At 63.9% G+C, this 17,327-nt stretch overlaps 1 protein-coding gene across 1 annotated transcript in view; it reads left to right on the top strand.

Annotated features, from left to right (window-relative positions):
- ADARB2 (adenosine deaminase RNA specific B2 (inactive)) overlaps nucleotides 1–17,327 on the top strand; it is a 238,624-nt gene that overhangs the window by 156,787 nt on the left and 64,510 nt on the right. The window contains exons 2-3 of the mRNA XM_039872412.1: nucleotides 371–457; nucleotides 5,787–6,646. Of these exons, the coding sequence (XP_039728346.1) occupies nucleotides 371–457; nucleotides 5,787–6,646 (947 nt within the window). The remainder of the gene's footprint in view (nucleotides 1–370; nucleotides 458–5,786; nucleotides 6,647–17,327) is intronic.

Below are 17,327 nucleotides of genomic sequence, written 5' to 3'. Positions count from 1 at the left end.
TCCTGTCTGTGAAATGACCTCAGTCTGGCAGGCTCTACTCCACCCAGCATCCCTCGAGCTCAGGCAAGGCTGTTGCCCTGGAGACGATTACTTTAAGTTTTGAGGGACACAGAACAAGAGGCGGGGAGATGCCAAAAATAAGAAGAGAAGAAAGATGGAAATCATAAAGTTTAAAATTGAGTGGAGAGAGGGATTTGATAAAATGCGGTCAGAGATTCAATAAAAGACTGAACCAGAATGAAGTGGCTGAAACCCAAACGACCTTTCGACCTCCCTTGTCCAAACCCTCAGTAATGAGAACACATGAAAGGGCCGAGCCGTCCGCACCGCCGTGTGGAAAGTGCATTTCCTGCTCCTTCTTTCCTTCCAGGCAAAGTCAGCGCGTTGTCAGCCTTCGTCGCTCCCTTCAAGCACTTGAACCCCGGGGCCACACACACGGAGGACGAAGACAACCTAAGTAAGCTGTTCCCCGTCCCTGGAGAGTGGGGGCTCCTAGCCTGATGTGCAGGGAAATGTCCCTCACCGTCCCCAAAGGCTGAGACCTTTGGAGTGAGGCAGGGGTGGGGGGTGCATGGGGTACTATCTGGGCTTCCCAGAGCAGGAGGCTCTGCCCCCAGCCCCTCCTGGAATCCAGTCCCCACCTAGAGTCTCACCCCCACCTGAACCCTATCCCCACCTAAAGCTCCATCCCCACCGGGAACCCTGTCCCCACCTGGAACCCGATCCCCACCTGGAACCCTGTCCCCACCTGCAAATCAATCCCCACCTGGATTCCATCATCCCCTGGGGCCGCGTCCCCTGGAACCCATCCCACCTGGGACCCCCGTCCCCCACCTGCAATCCAATCTCCACCTGGATTCCCATCCCCACCTGGAACCCCGTCCCCACCTGGAACCCCATCCTCACTTGGATGGCAGGAAAATATTTGCAGTGACCGTGTGATTGAGAGCTCCAGGGATTTCTCTTGGACCATCCCTCCCCTCTTTTCCATCCCCTCCAAACCGAGAGGGGGGGGAGGGAGAGAGGGAGAGGAGAAAAGAAAGGAAAAAAGAAAAATGAACACAGTCTCTTTGAAAACAGTTTGTCCAATTTTTAACAAGGACAGAGCTGGACGGGTGCCCTCCTGTCGAAACATTTCTGGCACAGGAAACTGGAGAGACACCAAGCAGTGCGATGTGAGGACAGAAAAGCCAGTTGGGGGTGCGGACGTGAGCAGCGTCCCTGCTCAGACCACTGAGGAGGCAAAGCAAACAGACCGGAGCGTGGGGGGGCGGGGGGCGGCGCATCTGGCGCGCATTGTGCTCGCCCTGTTTGTAGTGCATTGTGAAGCATTTAAACGAAGAGGGTGAAAACTTCCAAACCACGGGAGCCCTGCTTGCATCTTGGCCTCACGCAGCAGGTGGGTCACCTCGTCAGCCAGGAAGAGTGAGAGGGTGCCCGCTGCCCGGGACAGGGGCCGTGCAGCGCGTTTACTAGTGGTCACTCGGACGCTGAGAACAGCAGCGTGGGGGACTGGCCCGGGGGAGCTGGCCATTGGCCATCGGCTTGTGAGTAACACGCGCACGTGAGCAGCCTTCCCGGAAAACGCAGTGTCTACCAGGCCGGAAACTGAGGTGACCACCCTGGGCAATGCCACGACACCGAAGTCACAGGGCCGCTGGACAGCAGGCCCAGAGTGAGCCTTGCTCATGCTCTAGTTCGAGTCCCGCATTTTCCCCATGAGGAAGGGAAGGCATAGGAGACGAGCAGGGGTCCCCTGGCTGGCCGTTCAGCTCCTCGGCAGACGCGCGGACAAATGACTGTTTCTGTCCCCTTGTGACCTAAACTAGAAACTTTCTAGGACTGAGCCGATGTATCGATAGCCCAAGGAATACAAACCCGCGGCTCCCTCGTCCTCCCCCAGGCGGCAGGACCCCAGCTGGCGAGTGTCGCTGGGAGGGGCTCCTTTACCCCCCCAGAGCCCGCCAGCCCGATCAGGGATGCAGAAGCCGTGCGGGCGAGAGCACCCGAGCCCTCCCACACTCTGCGACCGCGAGCCCCACAGCCCTGGGCCGTGGACGTCACTGCCCAGAGCCTCGTCTGAGACGGGGACAGAGACGTGACTCGAGTCGTGCAGTTGAGGGCAGAACTGAATGAGACGGCGCGTGAGATCATTCAGGCCTGGGACGTGAGTGCCCACTGGGGGGCCTCGGACGGCGGTGAGGACAGTCTTCCCAGCTACGTGCTGGACGCCTCCAGAATGCTCGGGACATCGGCCTGAGTGTCGGGGTTGTCGCTGCCTTTGCCGCGTGTGCTCTGACTGTGCTGGGTTCACACACCCGCAAAGGCACCTCCCAAAGGCAGGCTCCGTGCCAGCACTTGTCACTGGCATTGCCATGCCGTCTGCCCGTCTGCTGCCCAAAGGCCACTGGGAGGTGGGATGGGGTGACTGCCACTCCCCTGGAACAGCCTGTGTGTGTGACGGGTGTGTGGTGTGTTGTGTGTGTGTGGTGTGTGATGGGTGTGTCATGTGGTGTATGTGTGTGGTATGTGTGTAGTGTGTTGTAGTAAATATTGATATTATGTGCATATGTGGTCAATGTCTGCTGGTGTGTGGAGTGTGTCATGTGTGTCATGTGTGTATAGTGTGTGGGTTATCTCTGTGTGTGCGCGGTGTGTGGTGCATGGTGGGTGTTCACTGTGTGTGCGTGTGTGTGGCCGGTGTGAGGTGAGGTGAGCCGTTCAGGACCGTCGTCCTCCGCGGCCCCTGTCCCCCCCTGCACTGCCCGCTCCCATGTCCGGGGCTGAGCGGGTCAGGGGTCGATCGCTGGCCCCAGGGAGAGTCGGCCTGGAGGACAGAGCCCGGGAGCCCGCCCGGGAGCCAGCCGTCAGCAGGCTGGTCCAGAAGCCAGTCTGGCGGACGATGCCACATTTTTTAGCCTCTGTGCCTCAGACAGTGACCCTGCAAACCTTGTTCTTTGAACGTTGGGCATGCTGTGGACCCAAGGGTGTCACACGATCAGGGCCGGATGCCGGCTTCTGGCTCTGCAGGGGTTTGGTGGCAGGTGGCCGCCAGCCACGTCTGCTGCACCCTCACCGAGATGCCTGGCGGGCATCCGGCCAGCGTGAGACAAGGCTTTGAGAGGGGCCTCCTTGTCCTGCGGCCGAGCCTCATCCAGAAGCCACTGGTGTCAGGCCGTGCACAACCAGCACGGCCAGGACCCTGAGCACTGGGCCCTGTGGCCCCTGCCTCTCTGCTCCCCACACGTGGGCCAGACACACTGCCCCCTTTCCACACATCTTCTTGCCCAGAAGCCCAGGGACCCCCCTCCTGTGTGAGCAGAGGGCAGGCTGCCCGCCCGCCCCCGTCGGAGCAGACGTGGTGGACAGACAGCTGACCTCCGACCTGCAGCGGCGGCACCGTGAAGCTCCAACGAGGCGACTCTCGCGGGAACTCCCGCTGCAAAGTGACCGGGTGGACGCTGGCCCAGGACCAGGACCCCGGAGGAGGAGACCCTCGTCTTGACCACACGGGTGCTGCATGCCAGCTGGAGAGGATGTTGATCCCTTATCTACGTGACCCCAGAGCCTGTGGAGTGACTGTGGCCTGTCTCCGCCTCGCTGGGACTCAGCGGGCCATGTCGAGGGGAACCGGACCCCTCACCTGTTCATTTGCAAAAGCCGGCGGGGGGAACATCGTGCCCAGAGGGTCCAGCCAGCGCGTCCAGCAAGGCCCGAAGCCGGCGTTTCTGTCCGTTGCTAGCTGTTACTCCGGGACGTCTCTTCACGGCACGAGCCGATCTTTGCACCTGTTACTCCACGAACACTTGCATAGCGACCGTCCTCACTCGATGTCGAGCGTCCTGGGAGGGCAGAGCGTGGAGGCGGCCTCAGCGCCGCGGCCCGGAGGCGGCCCATCCGTGACAGCCGGTGCCCCAAGAAAACCTTTCACTCCAAAGGCACCAGTGGTCATGTGACGTGCTGGCCACTTTAATCCAGGGACAGTGCCCCCCACCCCTCGCTGTGAGGAATCAGTAAGGACTGAGCTCCCAGCAAGCTCTGGGCACTGCTGGGGGGTCTGTGTTTTCCTCTTTACATTTGGGAAGCCGCCTGGTTCACCGGATCCGCGGTCCGGGCCTGGACCGCCGAGCGGACCGGACTTCCACGGTCCGCCCACGCGGGCTCTGGCGCCGATGCCGGGAGGTCGTCACCTCTCCTCCGATGGGCTGTGCGTGATGCCTCCGCCCCCACCAGCAAACGCCCGGTCTACACCCGGGAACACGGTTTCTCTGCAGGCCTGGCGTCTACACGGGCGCGCTGCGGAGCAAACTCCGGGCCCCGCCCCCGCTCAGCACGGCACGCGGAGGTCTCAGCGCCTCCGAAGCGGCCGAGCGGGGGGAGCCGCGTGGCTGTGACAGCACCTCTGGGCTCTGGCTTCCCATCGTCTTCTGTGCCCTTTGCCGCTCTTGTCAGGCGGCGGGGCCGTGAGGACGAGGCCGCAGAGCCCACTGTCCCACCGCGGCCCGGCTCCCGCGGCAGACACGAAGCCGCGGGCGGCTGCACGTCACCCCGCGATCCTGCTCGCTCCCCAGAGGAAGGCCCTGAGCCTCAGTCCGCAGACGGATCAGGCCGAGCAGCCGACTGTCCGTGGCCCGAGCCGGCGTCTCGGCACACACCCCGCGTCCCCAGGAGAGGGCCAGGAACCAGCGGCACCGTCCCCTGTCGCTCACTGGCCCCCGCGGCTGCCACACGTCCGGGCGCGGTCCCTCTGACCAGGAACTAGACGCAGCGCCACCTCCCAGCCTCACAGTCCTCCCCTGGGACGTGCCCCATCGCCCCTCCCGGCGACTCCAGGATGAGAAGGGACGCGGGAGGAGGTGGGGGAGGGGCCGCCGAAGGGACCGCCCAGCGCGTCATCCCCGAGTGTTCACAGGATGGACACGGTCGGCGTTCCAGCCGCGTCCCCACCAGGAGCAGCAGGGACCCTGGCCCTGAGGGTCTGTGGGGTCCCAGCCGGCCCATCCTGAGAAACTGGGTGGCTGAGCCTTACAGGCGTCCACCGCCCACGTCCAGCACATGATGACTTTGTAAACTTACGTCCTATAATTTCCAACGCAGATACAAGTAAAGCGCCGTCTGGGCCCCGTTCTCTCTGCCCGTCCCTGGGGGAGGCAGCCTGGCGGCCTCCCCCCCGTGTGCTGGCACGGCCCGCACGTGCACGTGCGCTCAGCACCGTCACACATATGCTCACGACACCCCCGGCGCCGTCCAGCACCGTGCCCCTGGGATTCCTCCATGCCGAGGCAGACGGGCCGGGCTCATGGCCCGTGAGCGCTGTCTAATGTCCAATGTCCTTTCCTACATGACAGCACAGCCGTCACCGGCCCATACTGCACAGAAGTCCTGTGTGGCCTTCAGCATTGCCCGAAGCCGATAGAAAGGGCCACGTGGTTTGGGGGTGGCTTCGGGAGGGGGGCAGGTGTCTGAGCCCGGCCAATCTCGGCTCCCCGAAATCACAGCCCCGCTCGGTAGAGCAGCCGGGAGCCACCGGGAATGTCCAGCTCCTCGCGACACCGACACCCCACTTTCTTCCCAGCGCAGGGACGGCTCAGGCACGCGAGTCCCCTCCCGGGGGGTGGGTCAGTGGCTCCTGTCCCCCCCGGAGCAGAGGGCAGGCTCTGCGTGTCCCCGAGGCCCCACCCAGCAGCGCCAGGCCGACTGCCGGCTCCGTGTGCAGCGCGGTCGCCCAGCGGCGTCTGGTCAGCCGAACCGAGGCCCCGGTCACCGCTGTCTGTTCTCGCCTGCAGGTACCAGCAGCACGGACGTGAAGGAGAACCGGAACATGAGCAACCTGGAGGCACGGCCAGCGCCCGCCGGCGACAGGGCCCGGGACGGCGTGAAGCGGAAACGGGCCCTGGAGGAGGGCAGGGGCGGCCCCCTGCGCAAGCTGCAGCTCATCTGGAAGACGCTGTCGCGGCCGGCCGTGCCCAAGAACGCGCTGGTGCAGCTGCACGAGCTGCGGCCCGGCCTGCAGTACCGCACGGTGTCGCAGACCGGCCCGGTGCACGCGCCCGTCTTCGCCGTGGCCGTGGAGGTGAACGGGCTGACGTTCGAGGGCACGGGGCCCACCAAGAAGAAGGCGAAGATGCGGGCGGCCGAGCTGGCCCTGCGGTCCTTCGTGCAGTTCCCCAACGCCTGCCAGGCCCACCTGGCCCTGGGCCGCGGCGCCGGGCCCGGCACGGACTTCACCTCCGACCAGGCCGACTTCCCCGACACGCTGTTCCAGGAGTTCGAGCCGGCGCCGCCCGGCACGGCCTTCGCCCCGGGCCGCCGCCCCGCCGAGCCCGAGCCCCTGGGCCCGGCGCGCCGGCCGGGGCGGCGGCTGCCCCGCACGCCGGGCCTGGCCGCCCCGGGCGACAGGAACCCCGTGCTGCTGCTGAGCCAGCTGCGTGCCGGCCTGCGCTACGTCTGCCTCGCAGAGCCGGCCGACCGGCAGTGGCCCCGCTTCGTTATGGCCGTGAGCGTGGACGGGAGGACGTTCGAAGGCTCGGGACGCAGCAAGAAGCTGGCCAAGGGCCGGGCGGCGCAGGCCGCCCTCCAGGCCCTCTTCGACATCGGGCTGCCCGGCCCCACGCCCAGCAGGAGCAGAGGTCGCCTCCTGCCCCAGGTGAGAATCCTCAGGTAGCTGCGGGCAGGTGGCATCCGGATGCCGGGACAGCCGTGGGCGGGGCCAACGGCCCCTCCGCTCCCGCCCTGTGAGCGGAGTCCCCCCACTCCCCCTCCCGCAGAAGCCCCCCGCTAGGGCGACTCAGGCTCTGGGAGAGAAGCCAAGTAAAGCACTTGGACCTGGCAGAAGCGAGGGGGCGGCGGGGGGGGGGAGGGGGGGGAAGCAAGTGGCGTCTGCGATGACCCCAGTGGGGCAGTGCAGGGCCACTGTCCCCCTGCGGAAGGCGAGCGGTGTCCACCGGGCGCTCAGGGGACTCAGGCGCCGAGCGTCCTGCCACGGAGGACGAGCGGGAGGTGAAGGGGAGCGTCGGGTGGCGGCTGGGTGCGGCTGCCCAGGAGGGGAGCTGGGAGGCTGCAGGAGGCGACGTGACTGTGCACGTCCAGTCTCGGTGGCTCCGACCGGAGGCAGGTGCTACGCGGCCGCCGGGCCACGCGCAGGGTCCAGCCCCGGCTGGAAGCAGAGGGCTCCGGCGGGACCGGGGAGGACAGGGCTGGGACCGGACGTCAGCACGGCCCCCGGCTGTTCCGGCCAGCGCCGGCCTGCTTTCCCGCGCCGGTCCACCTGTTCCCTGGAGATGCCCGCGGGCAGCAGGGCTCACGTCTCGCGGACGTCCCCCCTCGTTCCAGAAGGCCCTGCCCTGACGCCCACGTGGCACGCTTCCTGCTCGGGCTCCCGGGGCCACCTCTGGCCGCGCAGTCTGTGCTGACCGTGGCGTCGGTCGGGGGGCACGTCACGTGGGTCAGAGCACTCAGCCTGCGCCCCCCTGAGCGGGCACCGTGGCCGGGGGCTGTCCTGCGGCCCCGTGCCCTCACGTCACGGTGGGACGGCCTCGGTCACCCAGGCCTCGCACACCTCGGGGGCACGGCAGGTGCCTGCGGCCACCCTCCCTGACGGGCAGGGCGGAAACTCGTGCTGGGCCAGTGAGCGAGGCGGGGACCGGCCCCCAGGGCCCTGCAGAGGGACCGGCCTGTGCTGCCCCAACCCCAACCTTTGTTCACGCCCAGGCACCCACTGCACATTCCTGGAAGTGGGGGGGGCTTCAGACACAAGCCCCACCACTCTGCCTTCCAGACGCCCTCAGATGGGACAGTCGCCATGGAAACGGGGCGTCTGCCAAGCGCTTCAGCGTTTTCTGGAGCTTAAACTTGCCAACCGCACGCGAGGAGGCCCGACAAGCCCCCGGGTGGCCTGTGACCTCGACATCTCTGCCTTCGCGCCACCTTCTCAGCGAGGGCCTCCCGGAGCGGGCGGCCGGGTGTCCCCTCACCTTCCAGCCTGACGCTTTGGGTGTGGCTGCCACTGCCGGCTGCTCAGGAGAAACACTCGTCCTCGTGCGCCTGACCCTGGTCCACCACCCCTAACCCAGAAAGCCGAAGGGCGCCGGTGGGCTCCTGCCTCTCAAGTCACCTGCCGTGCACGATAGGGGGCCAGGCAGCACCCTGCCCGACCCCAGAGGCAGCACAACAGTTAAAGCCATGGCCACTGGATGATTCCTCCGATGGGCCGCTCACCACCCCGACCGGAAGACGGAGGGCACAGAGCCACGTGGGGGCTGCGGCCGCCCATCACGCCCAAGGTGCCGCCATCCTGAGGCTCACTACGGTCCCCTCGCGCCGTCACCGGGTGCGTGGGGCTGAGCAGGTCGGGGACCCAGGACCAGGCACCGTCGGCAACAACATCAAGTTCACATTCTGTGCGAGCGCGCTCTGGATTTGGGGCTCACCTTTCAAAAGGGCTGCAAGGGCCGTCCGCTCGGCCCAGCACCGTCCCCACGGCGACGCCTGGTCCCGCTGGCCCAGGGGCATGACCCCCCGAGAGCCCTCCCGGCCACCCATGTCGCTCACTGTGAGGCGCTTTCTAGGGGTGCTCACCAGGTAGCCAGCACTGAACGGGGGTGGGGGGGTCCTCGGGTCTGCGCCTGCGTCCTGGGTTCCGTCCAGTTCCTCCGCCCGAGGCCGCCGTCCCCTCCCTTATTCACCGGCGCTAACAGTTGGCGGCCAGCTTCACCATGTGGGGATGAGAGGGCTCGGCGGGCCGCGGGGGAACTGCTCGCGGCAAGATGCCGGCAGAGCCTGACGCGGGCGAAGCATCAGGCAGAAGCCGTCACTGCAGCCCCTCACGCTGCAGCACTGGTGGCCCTGTGACTCCCACGCCCGGGGCGCTCGGTGGCCCTGTGACCCCCGAGGAGGGGCGGGCACCCTCCTGGGCATCCTCCCGTCGGATGAAGTGCCCCATTGGGGCCGAGTCTCGTTCTTAGAAGACGCAGAGGTGCTCGGTCCGGGACGGGCGGAGGGAGGAGATGGGAGGGGAAAAGCACGTGGCGGCTTCGTCCGGAGCTGGGGGCCCCCTAAGAGCAAGCTCTAACACGTGGCCACCTAAGAGGGGCCCCCAAACAAGCATGCTCACCCCGACTCTCTCTGGCCTCGTCCAGGCCGAGGCTTCCTGGGCCCCAGTGGCTGGGCACTGGGGCCGCGTGGGCCCCGCGGTTTCTCACCCGCGTGGTGGGGCCGAGGCTCAGAGCACGGAGGAAGTGGGCGCGCTGGCCGGAGCAGGAGCCCTCGCCAGCCTCGACGGTCCCAGGGCTCGGCCCTGAGCACGAGCACCCCAGCTCCACCAGGAGCCGTGTCCCTCACACAGAGCCCAAGCTTGGCGGGGGGCCTGGCCGTGTGTTCAGCACCCTCTGTCGGGCGCCCTTCAGGAGGCCGACCCCCTCGGCGTGCGGGGCGGTTGGGACCACACCAGCGGCCCCCACATGGAGAAGCTGCCGCTCTTACTTGGCAGGCTGGGTGCAATGGCCGGTGCCCTCTCCCTCGGGGACTCGCTGTCACACTGGAAGCACAGAGCTGGCCACAGAGAACGCAGCCTGCGCATAGCCGGAGGCGGCAGAGCGGACGGGGCCAGGGAGGGGTGCGGCTCCCCGCGTGGCACCGCGAGTCAGGGGGGCTCCGCGGGCAGGAGGGCCCAGGGGCCCAGGGGCCGTTTGCAGCCCCCTGGAAGAGCTCTGCCCCGTGCAGGCCGGCTCCATGGCTCCGTGGCCGGCTGTGGTCCTTGGAGCAGATTCAGGTCAGCGCCGTGCCCGTGGGCGTCTGGGAGAAGCCCCGGGAGCTGTGCCGGCGGACGTGCGCGGGCTCCCCGGGTGGGCGGGCGGGAACGGTGTGACGGTCACGGCATAGACATCGAGCCCTGGGCAAGTTCTGAGGCCACCTGTCCTCGGTCGCAAGGTGACATGGTCAGTGCGGCCTCCCCCCTCCCCGCCTCGGTTTCCTGCCCAGCGAGGGGCCAACCAGGGCCCTTCATGGGGCGCCGGCAGAACAAAACGGGTCAAGACACGAAGTGCTTCCAATAGCACTGGGCACGGGAAGTCACCATACGTGTTTGTCATTGTCGCCCCAGGGACGCTGGCTGGGGCATGGGACACAGGGGACAGACAGGCACGGCGGGATTCGGCGTCGGGGAGGAGGCGGGGTGAGCATTCCAGGAAAATCCCCGACTCGCTCCTCTACTCCGTTCTGGGCACGGGTGGGACACGGGGCTGGGGGGCGGGCGCTCGGTCTGGCCGGCGGTGGGGCCGGTGCAGCGAGGCCGCAGGCTCCTTTGGGCCCCAGCCCCCCACCCGTGCCGGAGAGGCGGCTGTGCCTGGATGTCCACGTCCAGCTCTCACCCTGCAGGCACGTGAACCGGTGCGAGGGGCCCGCAGGCCGCCCGCAGGGCGCACGGCAGGGCACAGCATGCTGGCGGCCACGCGCTGGGCGCGCTGAGTGGCGGGCACACTCGCCGCAGCGTCTTGCCCAAAACCAGAGCTGTGTTTTCCGTGGCAGCCTAGCTTTCCAAGCAGGGGGAGACCTGGGGCCAGGGCGGCCGGGAGGGAGCGTGGAGACACCGTCGGGGTTGGGGGCGCCCGCTCCTACGCGCCTTCGGCTTCTCAGCAGCCGGCCAAATGCCCGCTCCGCCTAAGCCCCTGCGTCCGCGGCGGTTCAGCCTCTCCCGGCCTGGCCCGGGGTCTCCCCGACAACCCGGAACGCGGGGCTCGGCTCGGCGTGGACCTGGGCGCCGCCTCCGACCGCCCCCACCGCGCGGCGCCTCCCCGGCCCTCCCAGGGCTGCGTGAACCTGTCGGCCACGTCGCTTTCCTTCCCGTCACACGAGGGTGGCAACGTCCCCTCGGTGGAGAGACGTGAGCGCGTGTTCCCCAATCCCCACCCGCACCCCCGCACCCCCGCACCCCCGGCTTGTCACTTCATCCGCTCATGCCGGGGCCCGACGATGCGTGGAAGGCAGCACGGTGCCTGCGACCAGCACCCCACAACTAAACATTTTTAAAATGCGTTTTTCTGAGTTAAGGCGCCCAGTGGAGCTGTGAGTGCCCCCGCGTCACACGGCGTGCTGGCCCCTGGCTCCCACAGACACAGGAAGCTGTGGTGCTGAGGACACGGCCGCAGCTCGGCAGCCGCGTGGCCTTCCTCCCAGCCACAGGCTCCTTGCCCCCCAGGGCCAGGGCGGCCCGAGCTGTCTGAAGCACGGCAGCCGAAGGCGCTCGGGCCGATCGCAGTGGCCGGCCTTCTCTCCAGCCCGTGGCCCTCACGTGCGGTGCGAACGTCGGCCAGGCAGGGAGCGGGCGGAGGTGTCTCAGGAGGAAAACTGGCCCCACGGGAGCGACTCAGCTTCAGGCAAAGCGCGGCAGGACACGGGGTTTTTGGGCGGTGTTTTGGGGCCGCAGAACACGTGGAGGCCAACAACCTCTCACAGCCAGAAAAACTCTCTTCCTGGTGGACGTACTGCCCTGGGCGTTACTCAGAGTTTGGCACGAACCCCGTCTGCACGCAGCCCAGTTGATATTTTCGCTTTGTCGGTTTTAATCCCTCGTGTCGTGGACGCGGCTGGGAGGAGGCAGGCAGGAAGGGGGGCAGGGCCTGCGAACTGCCCGGGGCTGTGAGCGCGGCATCACGAGCTGCTGATGGACAGAGGGCTCTGATCGACCCCCCGGATGAAGGTGACCGTTGGCAGGAACGTAACCAAAAGGATGACCCGTGTCTTCTCTTCTAAGAGGCCAGTGGAAGGTACAGGGGACACTGGGCAGTTGCGACTACGTCATCGCTACGTGGCAGACTCAAATCAGACCCCTTCTGCTTCCGACGCAGGGGTGCGCGTCGGCAGGAAGACGGCTGCTGTGGCCGCGGCGGGTGCTGACGGGCGAGGGGGGGCATGAGCCACCCACCCGAGAATGGGAAACGATGCTTCAGACCCAGAACGTGGACCCCGTAGAGACCGCTGGGGACGGGGACGGGGAGGTGGCTTGGGGGGAACGCGGACTTCGGCGCGTGCAGGCTGCCAGGCGGCCTTGGATTCCGAGAGGAGCTGCGAGCCCATGTGTCACCTGGCACCGGCTGGCTGGGGAGAAGCCAGGAAGGCGAATGTGACTTCTCCCAGCTGAGAAAACCGTCACCGCTCCCCTGGGACTTCGGGAGCCATCCTGGAGGCCGTGACTGCTGGCCGGCTCTCCTCGGAGGAAGCGTTTCCGCGGCCCGCCGTCCACGTGGAACGCTACGCGGCTGTCGCTCCCGCGCTTGCCCTAGAGAGGGGCGTCGGGGGAGGGGGGAGGGAATGAGCGAATGGCTGAACGAGGACATTGTATTTCACAGGGGTCAGAAGAACAGAAATTGGAAATGGGAAAAGAATGATTAAAACTGAAGTTCGGCCGCAGCGAACCGGTCAGGGACCAGAAGCAGTGAGCTGGCAACGGTCAGCTCTACCTGTGCAGCTCGAGATGGCTAACTTTGGGCCGAATGCATGACTGGGGCGGCCAAAACAGCAGACGCGGTGTCAGAGTCCATGCCCCGCCTCCCACCGACACTGGCGGTGACGGGGACAGGGACCCAGCACCCGCGCACGGGCTCGCGGCCTCCGAGAAGCCAGACCACTCCCCTAACCCCTGCCGCGGGAGCCGCGTCTGCTCCGCCCGGGGGTGGCGGCTGTGCCAGGAGGTCGCGCCGGGCGCTGTGCCTCACCCCGTCCGCGAGTCTGCGGCCGAGTGCTGGACTTTAACTTGTGGACGAGGACACGCGAACGCGCTCGCACCCGCGCCGGGCGCTCCGCAACGCAGGTGCCCGTGCGCTTCACGCTTCTCGCCCAGTATTGAGCTGACTTCGTAAAAGTCAATTCTCGGTGGTATGTAAAACTCACAGAGCGAATCTTCACACAACGCGGAGAGAAAACGTTCTTCGGATTCGCTCCGCAGTTTCGCAGGCTCCTGTCTTCTGTCTCCCAGCATCTCCATCATCCTCTGCTGCAGCAGGACCTCTGTTCCCCGGGCAGCGGGGCGACAGGACACAGCGGAGGGCGGCTGCACGTGCCACGCGAAGGCCACCGCCACCGGGAGGCGCTGGCGGAACCAGAGCGAACGAGCCGACACTCCCTGGCAGCGATTCTGCCCGGTGCCGAGGACAAGGACAAAGCCTGCCTGACGCGGCAGCCCTCAGAGGGCCAGGAGGGCGCCCTCTCTCCCGCAGAGAAGCTCCGTGGTCTTCTGGGGGCGAGCAGGCTGTGGGCGATGGCAAGTCCAGGAGGAGCACCTGGGGACTCCCGAGCAGCCGCGCCTAAACGGCGTCGCAAAGGTCACTCTCATTTCATAGCAAGAAGAACTGTCCGAGGAGCCTCCGAGCCCCGGCCACGGGGCTCTCATGCATCGTGAGGCAGATTCTGCCTTATCGGTCATTCAATAAACACGGGGGGCTTCCCACGGCGTGGCGGGGATCTCAGGGGAGACATGGAGATGAGCGAGCATCCAAGAATGTCCTTTACACGCGTGTAACACACGGAGCGTGTAACACACGGAGGAACAACGGTAAATGCGACCGGATCCGTCAAGAAACTCACAGCAAGCGTGGGGGGCGGACCCCAAAACGACCACACGGTTCGAGGAGCACGGCCCCGTCGCAGTGTGTCTGATCGCTGCCAAGCGAGGGACGTGGTGATGCGTCGCAGAAGCCCATTGTCTGAAAGCCCCCCCTCAGGAAATCCTGTTCGGCAGTGAATAATTTTGAAAGGGACTGGTGCTGAATTTACGCGTTCCATAAATTTGAATGTTTGCATGTTGGTGTTTCTTAAACATGGGAGATGTGTTTAGAAATCACTGGATTTTACAACCAGATTATTTTTGAATAAGAGCTAATTGTGTTTACATTTGTTTTGAAGATACATGGAAAGAGGCTGTGAATGGCCACATTAACCACGGCAGCCAAATGTGGAGACCCACTCAGCACTATTCAAGCCCAGATTCAGTGTCGAGGCTCTCGGAAGGCGCTTTATTTCTGAGGCAAACACGTCTCCGACTTGTATGTGCTGCGTAGGGCGCATCACGCAATGAGCTGGTTAAGAACAATGAGACGATCAAGAAGTGCTTTGATGACTTTTGAAATCTCAAAAAAAGTGACAGAGTATTTCCCATCTAGGCAGTAACTTCTTTATTCTTATTTGAGACATCCCAAATGTTCTTTAAGATTTAGAAAAGACACGAATGCCTGCCAAAATTTGTTCACAGCTGAACTGATGGCTGCAAAGGGGCAAGCCTGCTTGCAAGAAGACTGGTCTCCATGTATCCAGCCATCTGTCCATCCACCCACCCATTCATATGTTCACCCATCCATCCTCTCTCTGTCCATCCATCCATCCATCCGTCCAAGCTCCATTCATTCATTCATCCAGCCAGCCATCTGTCCGTCCACCCATCCATCCATCCATCCATTTTACAGATATTTAATGAGAATGCTCTGTCCCAGGCCATGTCAGGGGCTAGAAATAAGACAGAATCTTTGCCCTTGAGAACTGTTCACAGCTGGTCAATGAGTTTCCCAAATTGTGGCCCAGGAACTCCCTGCAAAGCTGTGCCTCAGAGTCCTGTTTAAAGCCCAGATACAGAGCATTTACCCTGGACTTACACATCGGAATATCTGGCACTGCAGTTAAACAAGTACCCCGAATGATTCTGAGTGACACTAAAATTTCAGAATTAAACTCCAAGAAGGGTTCGAAATAAGAACAAATAATTACATTTCACTGTGCTGCTGGAGAGACGTCAGGGGGTTAGTGACAACCGAGGAGAGAGGGCTCGCTCGGGTCCCAGGAAATAAAGGCGCTTTGTTAGCGGCAGACAGCACGGCTGGGCTCTTCCACACAGGAGCTGCAGAAAGAGATTCCACACACCCCGCAGAAAACCGAACGGTGAAGCAGGAAGTTAATTTTAACTCTATACAAATGTTTGGCTTTTGTGGGACAACTTTTCTCATAAGAGGAAAGCTTCAAGTACACAGCAAATCACCTGCCTTAAGATCTTAAAGATTCATCCATCTACTGGGGTTACAAACCCTAATAAAAGGGCCCGTGTGGAGGTGGCCGGATTGGCAGATGCGGATCACAAGTGGAAGTGCCCGTGTAAGCTTATACTTACATAAACTGTTCGTGCGCGTGCGTGCACCGTGCAAGGCGAGCCTCTCGCCCTCGAGACATTCCTCTTTAAGAAGCAGAGCGATGGCTCTGTGGCTTCGCCTCCGACAGCTCCAGACAGACGTGCCCGCGTAGGGCACCAACACCAGCCACTGCAGTCGAGGCATTCGGTCACGTGTTTTCACACGTATGTCACCGCAGCTAGGGCTGACCTCTTCCGTGCTTCACGTGTTGAGTAATTAACCCGCGAGGAACGCAGAGCACATCTGTTTGCTGCAGATGCACCGAGAGCCAGCCACCACCACCCCTTTGCCCCCCTATCCCCCACCACCCCAGGACTGCACAGCAGCCCCTCTGGGCCTGGTCTCAGCCATCCTACAGGTGAAAGGAAGTAGCTCCTGCCCGTCGCAGGCACCTGCCGGGCGAGTGTCTCTGCGTCCACGAAAAGGGCGCTGGGTGCGTGGTGCCCGTTTCTGTCACCTGGCTGGTGGCACAGGGAGCAGGGGACGGTGCCTGGGGTCGGGCGGCCTCTGCACCCCGTGCGTCCGTGATAGCCATGGCCGGGCGGAGCAGCACGCGGCGGAGCGACCTCAGGCAGGTGTCCTCCCCGTCCTGGAAAGCAGCAGCCCCTCGTGCCGGGGCACGACCACTCTGTCCCTGTCACGTGTGACAGCTGGCGACGCACATCGCCTGTCACCTCCCCACCCTGACCCGGCCCCTGCTCACACACTTCTGTTGTCCCGTGTGACCCCTCTGCCAGTCACGCACTCCTTGTTCACACGTATTGTGTCTTAGCGTGATGACAAGTTGCCTCCGGAGGCCACGAGCACCCTCAGATATGCCACGGGGGGTGGCGGTCTGCACGGGAGCCCGGCCGTCCGAGGCTGTGCCCCCAGCACCCCGCGTGACTCTGGGCGCGTTGCTACCCGCCCTGTCCGGTCAGGCCGGGGAAGTGTGGGAGGACTCACGGAAGTGCACTAACTGGTTGTGTAACATCGAGCGACTCCAAAGTAAGCAATTATGGCGCCCGAGTTAATCGGAACCAAGAGGGAAGCTGGTAGAAATTGAGTAAAGTCAGCTAAGCCCGGGGCACTTCTAATGAGCGAGGCAATTGAACAGGAAAAAAACGGAGTGAGCACTTTCCTCTAATGAGCTTGGGGACCTGGATCCTGAGCTGGTCACTCGCAATTGGAGTTTGGAATCCACAGAGGAGATGCAGAGCCCGGCGCGGAAAATGGGCCGACCGGGGGGGCTACGTGCAAACAGCTCCCCGCGGTCCCCACCGCCGTCTGCCGATTGTGCCGGAGGTCTCGTCGTGGCTTTTCCTGTGGACGGGGAAGGCGGCGGGAGAGAAAAGGACGATTCGGAATCTAGAGCGAGGAGAAACAGGGCCCGCGCCGCCCCGTGGCATCAGGCCAGCGGCTTCGACTTAACCGCTGAGTCAGTTCAGCTGAACCAATCAGTCGAAAGTTTGGGCATTTTTTTTTCCCTCGAATCGATGTCTGAAGTAACTCGCTTAAGCAGTTAGTTGTTTTTGTGTGGACTAGACAAGGGAGCAGGACTTCGGCCCTTAAAGTCGCGATTTCTCTCCTCCAGCCCCCGTGGCCAGACACCTGTGCTGAGCTGACGTCCTCAGAGTCCATGTCAAAATGTCAGAACTAGGCCCTTCTTTGTGAGAACGCTCGTCATGAGTGAGCCGACGGCATGTGACATCTGTCGGATGCCCCCAAAGAAACGGATATCGGTCAACAAGCGTTTCTGCCCCGCCTGTCTGGGACTTTCGCTCCCAGGCCCACAAACCCCAAGGTTCACGTGTAAAGTCCCAGAGGACACGCCGGGCGGCACTGAGCGGGGTCGGATCCAGTCTCAGCGCCCGCCCCACGGTTGCAAGGGTGGCTTTTTGCGAAGCATCTCTCGACGACACCACTAACAGCCGCCACACTCTGGAGGACCCCTACGAGCTCGCTGGGTCCCCCCGTCGATGGGGCCACAGCCGACCGGTCAGCTTAGCGCGGTCAAGTCCTCCAAAGGGAGTCGCGTGCGGATGCTTCGCTGGGTTAGAAGCAGAAAATCTGGAGCTTGGAGAACTTTGTATCTAATGTCATTCTTACAACGGATTCACCGAGACACAAATCAGATACCGTAACATTGCTCCTTTGAAAGCACACCATTTGGTGGGTTTC

This window comes from Pteropus medius, unplaced genomic scaffold (assembly GCF_902729225.1).
Source record: "Pteropus medius unplaced genomic scaffold, Ma_sr-lr_union100, whole genome shotgun sequence".
NCBI lineage: Eukaryota > Metazoa > Chordata > Mammalia > Chiroptera > Pteropodidae > Pteropus > Pteropus medius.
Note: the sequence above shows the minus strand (reverse complement) of the source record. Positions and strands in the feature narration are given on the sequence as shown.